We start from the raw sequence: 14,536 nt of genomic DNA, 5'->3' as shown, positions 1-14,536 counted from the left end.
TTGCAACTATGCATCTAAAAGCAACTATTTCTTGCACACCGACGTCTTTGGGCAATGAGTTAAAAGTTATCTTAAACTTCATAGCAATTCATGCAAGTAATTTATAGTTTTTGCTCCAAAGTGCAAATTTCAAAATCATCTTTCTTGTCCACGGACGCAGACACAACAAAACTCTGCAACTCGTTGAAATGAAATTTGAATTACGACAAGAGGCCACCTCAATGAAGACTCTGACGCGCTCCGAGACACAGAGAGTATAAGAGAGAGGGGTCGCACAAACAAAAATACATACGGTCGAGTTGTTGGGCGTGATGAGATCCTTGTCGAACGCCTTTGGAAAAGCGTCACCGTCGCGCTCAGCGCTGCACACGCTGACACTGTCGTCGACCGCGAGTTCCGGGAAGTTCTCGTCCTTGGCCGACGGCGAGGCCGACCTCTGTTTCTCCTCGCCCACCGCCGCCGGCGTGGCAGCCAACACCGGTTTCTTCATGTAGTAGATCTCGGGTTTTTTCTCCGGCTGACCCGCGTCCGTGTGCCCGACCCTCATGTGCGCGATGTCGTAATAGATCGCCGCGTTCACGATAAACTCCATCGGTGCGATCACCCCGTACGACTCGGCTCCGTGCTCTATCACCAGGGGATCCGACACGTTTGGGTCGAACATCACCGCGTTCGGTGTGACCAGCAGCACTCCACCGACGACTCCCTGAAACAATCAAGTATACACGCACAGGTACGGGGTTTTTGTTTTGACGTGTTAATAATATACGTCGTTATAGGTTATATTTCGTTTTCTTGTCCTCACCTGGCCGTCGGTGATGTGCCGGACAGTGATTTTCAAGAATCGCTCCTTGTAAGTGTGCGAGTCCTCGTCCATGGCGGGTGTCTTGACGCGCTCCAGGTGGCCTGGCTTCGGCGACACGGGCCGCAAGTTGTCAAGCAGCTCTGCAAACACACGCAACGATTAAAACTCTTAACTCGGTGTACTTAATATATCCAGAAAACAATTCCATGATACATGTAAAATAACAACGATAATGATGATAAAAGTATTATATAGTATTAACTGCGAGACAGGCGAGAAAGGCTTGATGTCATTTTTTTGGTGTACTGCTTGCAACACACTGTACAATTGTTTAACCTCTATACCATCCGCAGAAGAAGCAGAAGATCGGTTGGGCGCCGCGTGACGCGGAGGTGTGCTTAATATACATATTGTACACGCGTGTGCGATCGTTATTAGATCTCCGAGAAAAAGTAAACTTGCTGCGCGCTCGACACCTGCAGAGTGAATAAAATTTTCTCGTCCGCCGAGTCGGTGTCGATCGTTCGAGGAAAATTTCGACGATCGGTTGTGCGCGTTGATAAATACCTTCTTATATACGTGTGTGTACGAGAGAGGAAAAAAAAACGAGCGGCATTTCACATTCAAGAATAATTTTGCGTTTCGGGCGGTGCGCGGGGAAGGCGCGTGGGAGGTGTACAGAGAGAAAAAATAAAAATTTATTCAAACTCGAGTGAAACTAAGAGGGGGAGGGAGATGACGTTTACACGCGGAGTTTTTTCCTATACTACTTATTCTGTGATTTCGTGCAGATATTATAACATGTACGCGTCTCGCGTGTACCTCGTATACATGTATGCGTCTCGATTTCCGATTTTGTTCGTGGATCGGATGAGCATAAAAGTGCGCTTATGCAAATATCTTGGGAAACGAAAAATTAAAGGTGGTCAACTTGCCTTTGGAGCTGAAATCTTCCCTTTATTTTTACTCGTGAAAAAATAGTTGCGACTTTTTTTTTTCCAGGTGACAAAATGTTATACGAAAGAGTAAACGAATACCTAAGCAGGTAAACACTGTAAAACCCGACAGTTTAAAACGAGCGCTATTGAAGGATGTACAGATTTTTTTTTTTTTTTTTTTCGTAAACATATTGCTGTAGCGTTAAATAATGTTTCTGTCTGATGGAATGTACCAAAAAAAAGCTATATACCTCATACGGAATAAAAAATCTAAAAATGAATGGTAATGTGTTTTATGCGCATTGTAGCCCATTATTCAGTAAAACTGATTAAATAATTGATATAATATCGATTGTAAATTACGTTGATTACATTTCCGCGATATAGATTTAACAAACACCTGGAAGTTTTAGGCGCAGCTTGGATACAAATGTTACCTATTTTTTGCCATTTTTTTTTTCCAGCCGTATATAGGTACATGAGATTGGAACGTTAGCAGCTGATCGTGCGTATACAAAATTATATGAATACCGTATAGCTACTGAAGTTACATGATAAAGTCGCGGTTTTCCCTTCCCTTCACCTACATATTATATAGTCTTGCGGCAAAACTATACAGGCGAGCCAAAGTTTCGCGTTCAGGTTTGAGGATCGGAAAGGGCGGGGGCAGGGATAACTTGTCGAAGTAATTCAATCAAGTTTTTTCAATATAACTTGTCTTTTGATTAAAAAAAAAAAAAATAAAATAAATCTCGCACAAATGTTGTACAGTACTTAAAGTATATAATAAACGTTGAAATACTTTTAAACGAAACAAAATATTTAGGTATACCGTGTAGGAGTTTTCGATTAATTTAAAACCTACGATTATCATTTGGAGCGTTAGACGACGTAGCAGACTAATGTGTGATACGAGGTGATTTGTTTTTTTTTCTCTGTCAAATATCAAGTTTTATCATTGTGAGAGGCAAAAAAAATTTAATCGACGTAACAGTACATTTAACTAAAAAAAAAGAAAAAAAAAAGTTACACTCCCCAACGTGATCCACAATTTGACCGATGAAAAAACACCTGTACGGACTCGCGTGAAACGCATGCAAGCCTCGTGTATATAGGTATATATATCGTACCTTTTTCGTCAGCCGGCAGCTCGTCCTGGCCCTCATGTCCCTCCTGCGTAGCCTCGGAGCCCGTCGACTCCGACCTGCCATCCCCGGACGTGGCCTCTCCTTTCACCGGCACAAACAGCTGCTGTCCCGGATAGATGAATCTACTGACGAGCCGATTCAGTTTGCTCAGCTCCGAGGGCGTCGTGTCGAAGCGCGCCGCCACCGACGTCAGCGTGTCTCGATCGCCCACCTATGCACAATTGCAAACATACCCTTATTTACTCCGTTTTTTATTTATATATATATATATAGTTTTAGTAACAAAAACTACAAGTTGTTTTTACCAGTTATCGGCTTGCGATCGAGCGATGAATTATGTACAGGTAACACTTTAACGTAAAACCTCCATGGGGGATACCGATTACTTATTCGTGCGCACGTCAGTCAAGAGGGAAGGGCGGGGGGGGGGGATAAAAATGGATACGCGTGTGCGGGGGTGCAAATGGTAACCCAAATAGCGACAGTTCGAGTGCAGGGATAACTTTTAGCACGTGCTTGTTTACTCGTTGACGCGTGTCTCTCTGATAATATAATCATACCATAAAAATTAAACTTAAATAATAATACAGACCGAATTAATCGGAAGAAGAAATAAGGGTCTGAATTACTCTTGTCTAGCACTAAGATTTTTTTTTTTTTTCCACTCGTTTTGCGGCGCTAGTATATACATACATTATACGTACTCAATCTTTCTTGATATCGCGTGCGTATACTCGAACCTTCGAAATTCAGCATAGGTATACATACATACAATTCGCACGGGAGTTCTTTTAACGGTATATACCTGTATCTATGTATAGGTACCTGTACGTACACGCGGGGAGGGGGAGGGGGGGGGTGAAAGAGTGAAATTGAAAATCGATCCTTAATGTGCCAGACGACGGCAACGGCCGCGATTGATTGGCTCCTTTGGAGTGTATTAAGTATTGGGAAAAACGAACGGCAGAGACCCTTCTATTTCGCTTCTTCTTCCTCTACTATACTTTCTTCCGTTCAGTTTGGAAACGCCGGAAGTAATCATTTTCATTCCAATACACGTCGTTTTAACTGTTTTTTTATCTCCACTATAACTCCAAGTGTGATTAATTCTACAACATTTTTTGCGTATCGTAAATATAAAAAAAAAAAAAAAACGGCTATTCAGCTAAAAAATCCTGATTAAATGTATGCAGGTACCTCGTGCACTGTCGTCCATTTAACTTTTTTTTTGCGAGCCAATAAACATTATTTTTTCTCGACACTAATTGAATATATATATCCTATAGATAAAGTATAAAATCTTATTTGTACCCTCTCTGAGTAGGTATGTGTGCACGTGTGTGATTCACAATTCATTGTCCCAAATGCCACGGACGACACTTGAGATATGGGAAGACTCTTTCTAGTTGCGTCTCGAGCTGACGATACGCAGATCAATATACCAATTACCGACTCATCGTAGGAAAGAAAATGTGCCGAATAATTACCTCGAACTCGCGAAAAAAAGAGACGAAGCTCAAGCTTTTTTTTATTTCGAAGTAATGGCAAAGATTGCCGCGTATCAATCGGTACACACATATAAAACTGCTATCCGAAGCAGATAATCGCATCGTCACCCGCTCCTTATATTGATTCTGATTTCATCATATTGCATCCAAAGTGTATATATACCGCGCCCATCATACGTGTATCGTTGGTTCAACACATTTCTACGAGTATTTACGGCTCGGTTGACTTTATTTTCCCCCAATCGCGTAATCTCCTTAATTGCTCCGTGCGCGAGTAAAAAACAACGCGTGCAGTACAACACACGGTAGATGGAGGCTTGCTTTTTTATTCCGATCCAAACAGCCATCAGTTGCAGAGGAGTAGGGCGCGCGAAAAAGTAATTTAATGATCGCGGCTGCACGCGAGCTCGAGATCCATCATTTCCAGGAAAAAAGCGGGCGATTGCCGGAGACGACCCGCAGGGGAGCAAAAAAAAAAAAAAAAAAAAAAAAACCAACGAATCTCGGCTCGTTGCTGTTCCCGATACTTTGCAGTGGATAATGACGCGCGTCTTCCACCGCGGCCGGTCAAAGAAGAAGAAACGCGCCCCATTAGTCGAGGACAGGGGGAGGAGAGGAGAAAGTGTGTGGTTTTTCTTTCTTTTCATCCAATAGAGAAGGGGGTGAAAAAACGTGATGGATGGGATTTTTTAAAATAGATCTTTGAGTGACGAGTATAAAATAAGCGGAAAAGAAAAGAGATAGCGGGAGATCGTAGCACGATGATGCGTAACGCGTTGGAGCTGAAAATTTTCATTTTTCCTGCATAAAATTTATTTATAGTTGGTGAAACCACTCAGTTGGATCATCATTATCATGACATTGCGTCACGGCTATATAGTTACATTTTCAGCGTCGAACTCAAAGGTCTTTAAAATAAACCGATTTTGATCAACACTTGCACGTATGCTAAATACAATCGCAGAAGATAATTTTCAAAGTTTTAGAGCTTAGTGTTCAGAACCTATGAAAGGGGACATTAAATGTTTCATTAACACGCACTTTTATGCAAAACTTGAAAATCGTATCGTCATGCAATAGTTTACATCGATGAAAAATGTCTTTTTGTCAATGACTATAATTTCTAATTTATTTTGTTCATTTTAAAGCGTAAGAAAATAATGGCAAATTGAATTAATTACAAGTGCTGGGCTCAGCCAGGGCATGTTGATACTGTGTTGAAAAGGTGAATCCTTTTAAAAGGCACAAATGAACACGAAATTTTCCATTGGTGTTGGATTACGTATATTTATCAATAGCTTTATTTCGTTCATAATAAAAAAAGTAGGGTTTCTCAATTTTTTTTTTTTCCTCGACACTTATCGCTTGGTTTAAAAGAAACGGAATGCATTGTTTTGGAGACGCGTCCAAAGGAGCTTTCGCGTCACGTCCAGAATCTTCCAGGTCAAGAAATATCTCCTTTTTTTAACTTGTCGCTTGTACAGCCATACATTTTTCGATGAGCTCGTTCCTTCATTTCGCGCGTGAACTGAATTTGTGAAACGAAGAAAAAAAGACGTTCAGCTCTCACAACCCTCGTATCACATTGATTCTATTTTATTGTTCTTTAATCTCTGATTGACCGAATTAACCGATTAATTCGATCGATATTGCACTGGACGGGTGGGCGAGATGGAAAATCTCTGTGTACGCGCGTGGAATTTTTTTTTTTTTTCTAACCGACTGGTATTCTAAATTGAACCGGCAGTCGTTGCGCTGTTTACGAATACTTGATTTGTATAGAGAATCGCGTTACATACAAGTTCACGTAACGAGTCGAGCAAATAAGGGAGAAACACGTAAACCGGTTACATAAATCGAGCGAGTGTTAAAACCTTGTTTTTGAAAACGACAATACTATACGCGATGATACTAGATGACCCGAAAAATAAGTAAGAAATGCACGAGTTTGTTATCCTCACAGACTTGGGCACAATCATTTTATGAGTATGACTGTAATTTTCAGGAATATTACGTTTTCTCGATAGAGTGCATTTTTTTTTTGGTGAAAAACTTTTCTATCCATCACGATTAACAACGCAACACCGAGAAAAATTATTTTTCCAGCACATAAGTGATCATTTCCAGCACAAATAATGCATTCAATTTTTAACAAAAACTGATATTGCGAGAAAAAATGTATCCAAGTCTGGTTGTCCATTCCTCGTACTGTACGACCTTTTATACATCTTTTTTTATTATTTCTCAGTTGTTGATTTATTCTCATTCAGTACGACAAGTTTTACCGATCGTTAGATTACCGAGCCTAGAAAATGATCAATTCATCGGAATAATAATCGATTACTGCTCTCTCATATATACATTGTTTTTTTTTTTTTTTTTTTTTTTTTTTTTCCACGTACAACACGTGGAAGGCAAACTCACGAGCATGCAAAATTCAAGTTCATTAGCGGTCAACGATCGGACGCGAGCGCTTGTAAATAAATGACGCAATCTGGTTAGGGAAACAAGCGAGGCAAAAAAAAAAAAAAAAAAAAAAAAATACGCAACATCAACGAAATATTTTACTCCGTGTTTTTCCCGCTGCTGGTGTAGTTTGCGTGTCGAACACGACCTGATTTTCGGATACATCGGACGCTTTTGCTTTGGATTTAGGAGCGAAAGTCCTTTTTTTTATTCGAATTTTTCGATTGTACTTTTTTTTTTTTTTTTTTCTTCCTGAAGCGTACTCTTACTCAAATTTCTTGCATTACGTTTATGTTTTATGCATTTTTTACTGTGTTGAAGGGGTTATTTATTTATTTATTTATTTATTGGTACGTATATTTATGTGATTTTTACATAGTTGTACACGCAAAAAATATTGGGCGACCCACTTTTCACCAGCCATACAAAACAAAAAGCTCAGCTCCTCGCACAAATACTGATATATAATTTATAAGTGTAAACTTGATACCTGTCACGTTGCACGTAACTGTCAAAACAAGTGTATTATATCCTATACTTTGAATGTCTCCCCAATACATCAAAATGAAAAAAAAAAAATTCTTTTAAATTTAATTAAACTCTCCTCTACCAATCAACAGGTATTCAAGAAACAATTTTTCACACCTTTGTAAAACTTGACACAAAAGTTAATCCAAATTATCATTTTTGTCCTACAGAAACCATATTTTTGCAGACACTTTTACAAACCCGTGGTGACACTCTGTTTGCTAACTATGAAAAAAAAGAGGTGATAAAACGAACTCAATTCCGAGGTAAACTAGTCAGCTCGACCAATACCTACTCAACAAAGTGTCATCAGAGACACGTGGAGGCAACATGCAGGATACGGTGAAATTCGTTTATGCTCAAGCATCGACAAGTTACTAGATATGTCCACATGTTTCCACGTTTTCGAACTAGCACGAACCCCTTATGTATCTTGCAGAAGAAAAACAAAAATTATGAAAAATTTCTCCGAAATCTCAATACACAACCGTGAAAATGTTGCGTTTTTCGTGAAACAATCCTTACACGATGAAACCTACACATCAAGTCAGACGATCCCGAGCAAGCGCCTAATCCCCCGCGGATTAGAAGCAGCTTACACGAGATCCTCCAATGTCAGTTCCTCGTGTGCACGCGTGTGTTCGTGATTCCACTCATCTGGAGCATTCGTATACAGTATACATATAGATATGCGATGGATACGTCCACTTACGGTGATATCCCACGCGTGAAAAAAAAAAAAAAAAAACACGCGCCTATATATATATATAATGAGGAGCAAAGCTTTCGTGCTTCGTCTTCCTTTTGGGGCTATTAAGCCAGATATACGAGCCAAAGGAGGAAAAGGACGGTAATACACGTCCATACGTATATACGCCTTGTTTTGTAGAAATTTCCCCCGAGACGCGTGTGGTGTATACACTCTCCGAGGAAGGGAGGAGATGGGGAGGAAAAATGAGCCCCGAGACGTATCTTTCGGGGCTGGGAAAAATTTCGGAAATTCATACTTTTTTTCTCCTCTTGCTCTTACTTACGTCCCACGATTTTTCATCGCCCGCTTCTGGAAGATAGGACGAGCGTATTGTGTGTGTGCTCGGATTTTTTGGTTTTTTTTTTTTTCGCGAGGTGCATTTTTAGCCGTCAAACCGCACGAGGCTGTCGTCGCCGTGGCACGTAGGAGGTCCTCCGGAGGTGGAGGGAGGCGCGACTTTGTAATTTTTCCCGTTTCTCCCGCGGTTCTGTCACCCAAGGGGATATGTAGGTCAGCCCGATTTCGTACTATTTCGGGGATTTTTGTTTTGTTTTTTTTTTTTCGCTCTGATTTATGCCAATCGCAGCCGAATTTTTAAATTCCGAGCGAAGCACGATCCACTTTTTTTGGCTCGACGATTATAATAAACGTAGCAACACGTGGACACGCATAAAGTAAAAAGCTATACTTACATTCGGATCGAATTTAAAAAAAAAAATAATAATAACCCACGACACGTCGCTCGGTTAAAACGAATAAAAAAAAAAAAAAAAAAAAAAAAAACGAGTTGAGATTCATGTATTTTTTCTTTTTTTGTTGGCAAACAATAAAAAACGTGTACTTTCGTGAAAAAAAAAGCGCGAGAATCGAGTTGTTTGATTCAGTGAGCCTAAAGGGAGATGCCGAATTTCACGAGTGATCGTGTATATATGTGTACATTCCCAGCGTATATCAAAGGGCAAACCACGGAAGGGTTAACGTACCACGAGAATAGTACTATGATACATGGACGCATGATAATATAAAAAGGAAAAAAATCAGTCGCATCACGTTTACCCCCGGTTCACTCTCGCTGCTCTTTTTTCAGTGCGAAATCAGCACACGAAGTGCGGTAAGCAGCTCATTCGGCTAAATACCGACAGCTCCGCGCGAAACTTTTCAAACACACACCTAAATCTTACAGTTTGCCACCCACGCATTTTTCTTTACGATTGAATTTTCAACACCTGAGCAAAAAGATCAAAGCCCCAATAAACGAATGACATCCGCTAAAGCGCCTCGTTTTCCGAACCATTGATCATCATCATCATCAATCATCCATCGGGGTCCAGGTCTTGTCCATCGATATACGTGTGTCCCTGACACTCGAGAAGAAGGACCCCACAGCGCATCGCGCGATTATACATTACTATACTATTGTAGCGAGAAAATGGGTATGAGTACACAGGGGAGTTAATGGTCGCGTGGGCATCGAGTACGGAGTAAAACTGTCTCATGAATCTCTATATGAGCCGTCAGGTATGGTGCAGGGCACGCATAGCCCCGGGGAGAGGGTGGCCGCTACGCGTAATCGATACCGTATGCAACATTAGCGCGTAACCCTCCTCCGTAACGAATTTACAGCAGATTATATACCCGGGGGATGGGAGTTTGCGCTCCTCACAGGCTCATATATATAACACGTACTTGTGTGCATACGATAATATGGTAGGGGGCAAAGTATGTTACGCGATAATTCCATTATAGGGGGCTGTGTGTGTAATATCCCGATGCGGTCTGCCTTCAAACCCCTCGGAATATCGAGCGTCAGAGTCGTTGGGTCAACTTTTGCCACGGGAGGGACACATCCCGGACGGAGAAGTATAACATACACCTGCACGCGTAGACTCCTGTTTTAACGAGCCGATAGGGTCTGGGGCAACTTTCACGATCAAAGTCAAAGTTTGGAAAGGTAAGAGCATTTATATACGTGTAGTTTTGTACTTTTGATCATAACATGCGGGCAAGTGTTAATTGTGCCCAGGTTCGAATGGTGATGCCGAACATTCAATGGTTTTTACTTTTACTTCGACTCGCCATTTATTGGAAATGTTCTATATACGTGTATATAGTTATGACAGCCGCGAAAGTATAAAGTTTGCCGAATCACCGAGACAACCTTTTTTTCATTTTGTAATATTACTGTTCTGCAGTAAAATTCAGTTAAAAGTCGAGCACTATAATCTTCATTACAATGTAAAATGCTTCATTCCAAGTAACACATTTTTATGTAACCAAGGAAGACTTGAGTTTACGATAACTGACATCACATGTATGTATACATATGATCGATATAAGATATGCGTGGTAAATAAATTGCCTTTGTTGGATTGGTTGAGGCAAAATCTTGTAACAGTATATCCATTGGATAGAGTTGCATAATTGTATTTATCGGCTGTACTTGTGACCATGCAGGTAAGGATAAAACCAACAGCATCACTCGTAATAAATAATACATCTAGATTTTACATCGGCCATCCGTTGTTCGAGTCACCTGAAAACGCTCGATCGATTACTCAGTCAAGGTATAGATGACATCTAAAATTTTTCAACTCGTGAGCTAATGAATATATATTCAAATTCATATACGTATATACACACTTATATTGCTCAACTCAAAGATCCACGTTTATCATTAAAATGAATAAGGCAGTCACAACCATATAGATGTGACCGTACTGAGAGCTATCATCCTCGCGTCATGCATCCCTATCATCGAAGAGCAGGTCCCGATTTATCCCTCCGCGCGATCATTATTCCCAAATAAAAGTCACAAAGCGAGAAGTACAAGTGGAGCGGGCGAGTATCAAAAAGTGCGAACGCGTGTTGTATGTATATGGCGCCAACAATGGCAAAAAGGTTGTGAATAACAATGACGAAAATTTTCCTTCCATCGCAGAGACGACAACGAGCAAAAGCAGTCTCCGTCTCCGTCTAGGATACGCCAGCGGATAAAGGAGAAAAATATCGGAAATCCGTTTCGCAGCACTTGCCGATCGAAACATCCGCACCAGCCGTCCCGTTGTGCATACATATATATATATACCCGCGCGTTTATTTTATATAATATACGAACGAGAGAAACATGAATAGTAATAGTACATCCACGCGGAGGAAAAGAAAGAAAGGAAAAAAATATATACATGTATGCAAGAGCGTCTTTGACGAGGGAATGGTTTCCGCGAGCGAGAGATACGCACATGCGGTGTATCGGTATATTGGAGCGAGACCGATCGAAGGTGCAGCCGAGCGGAGCTTAAACTATATACACGTACACCTATATAATATGTGTGTGCGTGTGTGTGTATCGGGCGCTAAGGCTTTATCTCGCGGCCCCAGCAACTGCGTCATTGGAAGCGATGGGTAAGTATATATATATACACATGTGTTGGGCGGATACGCGTCGAAAACAGGGAGGGAAGGAGTATACATACGCATTGGAGGAAGGGAGATGTTTCGCGTATACCTACGCTTAGCACCGATTAGATCTTTCTCCCACCCCGTCTCTCTTTGACGTTTCGATGGTTTTGCCCGCGGCGCGAGGGATTCACTGTTGTCTACGTGTGGAAAAAAAAAAAAAAAAAAAAAAAAATAACCATGTTATACACCATTGGACAAAAGCTCGGCTGGAAAAATTCAAAATAAGCCAAGTCACCGAGGATAGCGCGGGCACAATGCGCAAGTTGTGCCTTATATATACCATACCCACTGCACGTAGAGACAGGAGAGAGACTCGGTCGATTTTAATATCCATAATATTCCGCGTGCGGCGTTAGAGCGAGTGTGCAAACATAATATACTGTATTATAGAGGTGCTGTGGGGAATAAATAAAAAAAAAAAAAAAAAAAAAGAAAGGGGGCTGGCTAATATTTGCTCGGAAATATCTTTGGAACGTATCATGGGTTACGTAATGCGCGAGCACGAGTCTGTTACGTGGGGGGATGGAATGAAGAAAGGAAAAAAAAAAGAAAAATAATAATAATAATAATAATAATAGTGGTGCTCACGTAGAGGTACTCACCGTGTAGGCGATGGTATTGATTTGCTGGGATAGTCGGCCGGACTTTTTTTCTTGCGAGCCTGAGCCATCCTTGCTCTCGCTGTCCGGATCTGTAATGGCAAAAAAGGGTTCACGTTATTCCCAATTTGTATGAAAAAACCCCTTTGATTTTGACTCGGTGACACGAGGTTTACAGTCGATGTAGTCGTTTGTACATAGGCAATGTGTATACGATATTTGTGTCTATATAAGGTGAACGTGATTTTTTTTTTTTTTTTTTTTTACTCCAATCGTAAGAAAAGCATACTATGTTAAAAAAAACGCTACTATTTTGAGGAAATCAGTTAAAATTTTACCATGACGTGACACAATAAATATTGTGAGTACATCTTGATAATCTTCAAAAGTTTACAGCAATTTTCTCATAAAAACCCAAAAACGGTACGTGGCATGAGACTTAAATCACGCGTTGAAAGTTTTTTTGGCATCTCTTGGTCCAAAAGTAATAATAACCTATGGGCCTCGCGATAATGAACACTCGTGTGAATCTTTCTATTTTTCTTTCAGGAACGCAGAGAAAGCGAATTTTCTCGAGGATCGTACAATTCAGCGACAAACAGGACATATAGGGTTTACTATACGTAGAAAAACAAAGAGAGGTATCGCTTTACCCAACGCGAGCTTGAATGACATCTCGAATTCATTACAAGTTGGTCATTTTTTTTTTTTTTCTTTCTCATGAACCAATCATGTAACTATTTTAAAATTTAGCTCAAAAAATTGAATAAAATATCACGTAATGAATTTCGACGAGTCAAACAAACTCGTCATGTTTAAACATGCGGTAAAACAAATCAATGGTCACCTATTTATGTTGAAATTAGCGTGGCAATAATCACGCAATTATCTCCTCCAACAAAACAGCCGTATCGAATGTATAACACAAATAATTTAATGAGTAAAATCACAACAAACAAATCATTTAAAAATAATTTTTATAAGATACGCCTATATGGATTTCACGGACAACTACATACTTTTTTATCTGTAAGTGTCCAAGGCACCCTTATTCCTAAAAATTGCAAACAAAGATATCGGATGGAATAGAAAAAAAATGAAATAAGAAAACAAAGGATTTATTCTTCTTATTAGACAATCGCCCATTCGTTCGACACGTATCATGTTATGCCAATCACGCAAACTACGAATCACGGAAAAATCGAGGCATCCAACGACGTCGTTTGCAAGAGTTACAGGTGTGCCTTCTGTAGTAGGGGGGGGGGCGACACCTATAAATTTACACCTACACGTATAAATGGACATTGTTTTTCTGGTATGCGTGACTTGTGGCGTTACGTGCCCACACCAACGAAGCGGAGAGTATCGATCGCTACAGCTATCGGGAAAACGACAAACTGATACCCTCAAAACACAAGTTCGTGTATTTATATTTTTTATGGAAAGTGAAGGTACCGAAGAACAAAAAAATGGGTATGACGCATCGGACTTATCGGAAATGAAAGATTTTTATTTACTTTTCGTCTCTAAATTAATAGCAACTCACCTTTCAAAGACCATATATATCGTGGTCTACTTGACCACACAATACGTTTGTAATTTACAGGAAAACTCGTTTTACACGGTTCAACGAAAGGTGTACCATATTGCGATTTGAAAAAAAAAAAAAAAAAAAAAAAAACACGAAGCTCAGCAGCAGCATAGGAACACGAAACCCACGAGCTCGCAAAAGCGAATGCACACCCATATGCACTACACATGTGTAACACTTTCTCGTTGCTCCTTTTAATAATAGAAGTTTTTTTTTTTCATTCCCCGAAGCGTAACGTTGGTCCACCTTTGTGCAATCAACACAAAATTCTTAAAAATTAAATCAGTGTAAACGTGATTATTCAAACTTGTTAAAGTCACGAATTTTATGTTGATACAATAATGGTACAGCGAGTGTAAGCAGCACCAACAACTGATGAATCAGTGAATATTAATTTGTTCACATTCGAGGTGATTGGCTTAGGAAAAAAAAAAAAAAAAAAAAAAATTGTTTTCAATCAAGATGGACCTTTGAAAGTGCTCCACGGTGAATTTCCACTAGCTATTAGATGTATAATATAGAACAGCTGCAGCCATTTGATAGCCGTAGTTCTCTCTCTCTCTCGAGGGGACGATACCCAAACAGCAGCGGAAACTGCACTGATGCACAGTAACGAGCTTTTGCGCTCGTCAAAGTCCGCTAACCCCCACGTGGGGGCTCGCGCGCGACGCAACGGAACGAGGGTATAGGTATATGTATATATGTGGGCACGGAATCGATGTCGAGGAAGTAGAAGCTCCGAT

The 14,536-nt window shown here is 40.3% G+C and overlaps 1 protein-coding gene across 11 annotated transcripts in view; it reads right to left on the bottom strand.

The window, feature by feature from the left end:
• mtd (TLD domain-containing protein mustard) overlaps window positions 1–14,536 on the bottom strand; it is a 141,439-nt gene that overhangs the window by 30,672 nt on the left and 96,231 nt on the right. For 10 of the 11 annotated variants that reach the window (XM_089593468.1, XM_089593470.1, XM_014361720.3 and 7 more), the window contains 4 exons: window positions 12,206–12,294; window positions 2,874–3,102; window positions 806–945; window positions 293–706 (listed from right to left, as the gene is read on the bottom strand). The exons of the other annotated variant lie outside the window; for it this stretch is intronic. In XM_089593468.1, coding sequence (XP_089449594.1) covers window positions 293–706; window positions 806–945; window positions 2,874–3,102; window positions 12,206–12,294 — 872 coding nt within the window. The remainder of the gene's footprint in view (window positions 1–292; window positions 707–805; window positions 946–2,873; window positions 3,103–12,205; window positions 12,295–14,536) is intronic. 11 annotated transcript variants of the gene reach the window in all.

Source organism: Copidosoma floridanum, unplaced genomic scaffold (assembly GCF_036245765.1).
Source record: "Copidosoma floridanum isolate Cflo_tuat_1 unplaced genomic scaffold, Cflo_Japanese_pri ptg000019l, whole genome shotgun sequence".
Lineage (NCBI taxonomy): Eukaryota > Metazoa > Arthropoda > Insecta > Hymenoptera > Encyrtidae > Copidosoma > Copidosoma floridanum.
This window is presented reverse-complemented; position numbering and strand designations above follow the sequence as displayed.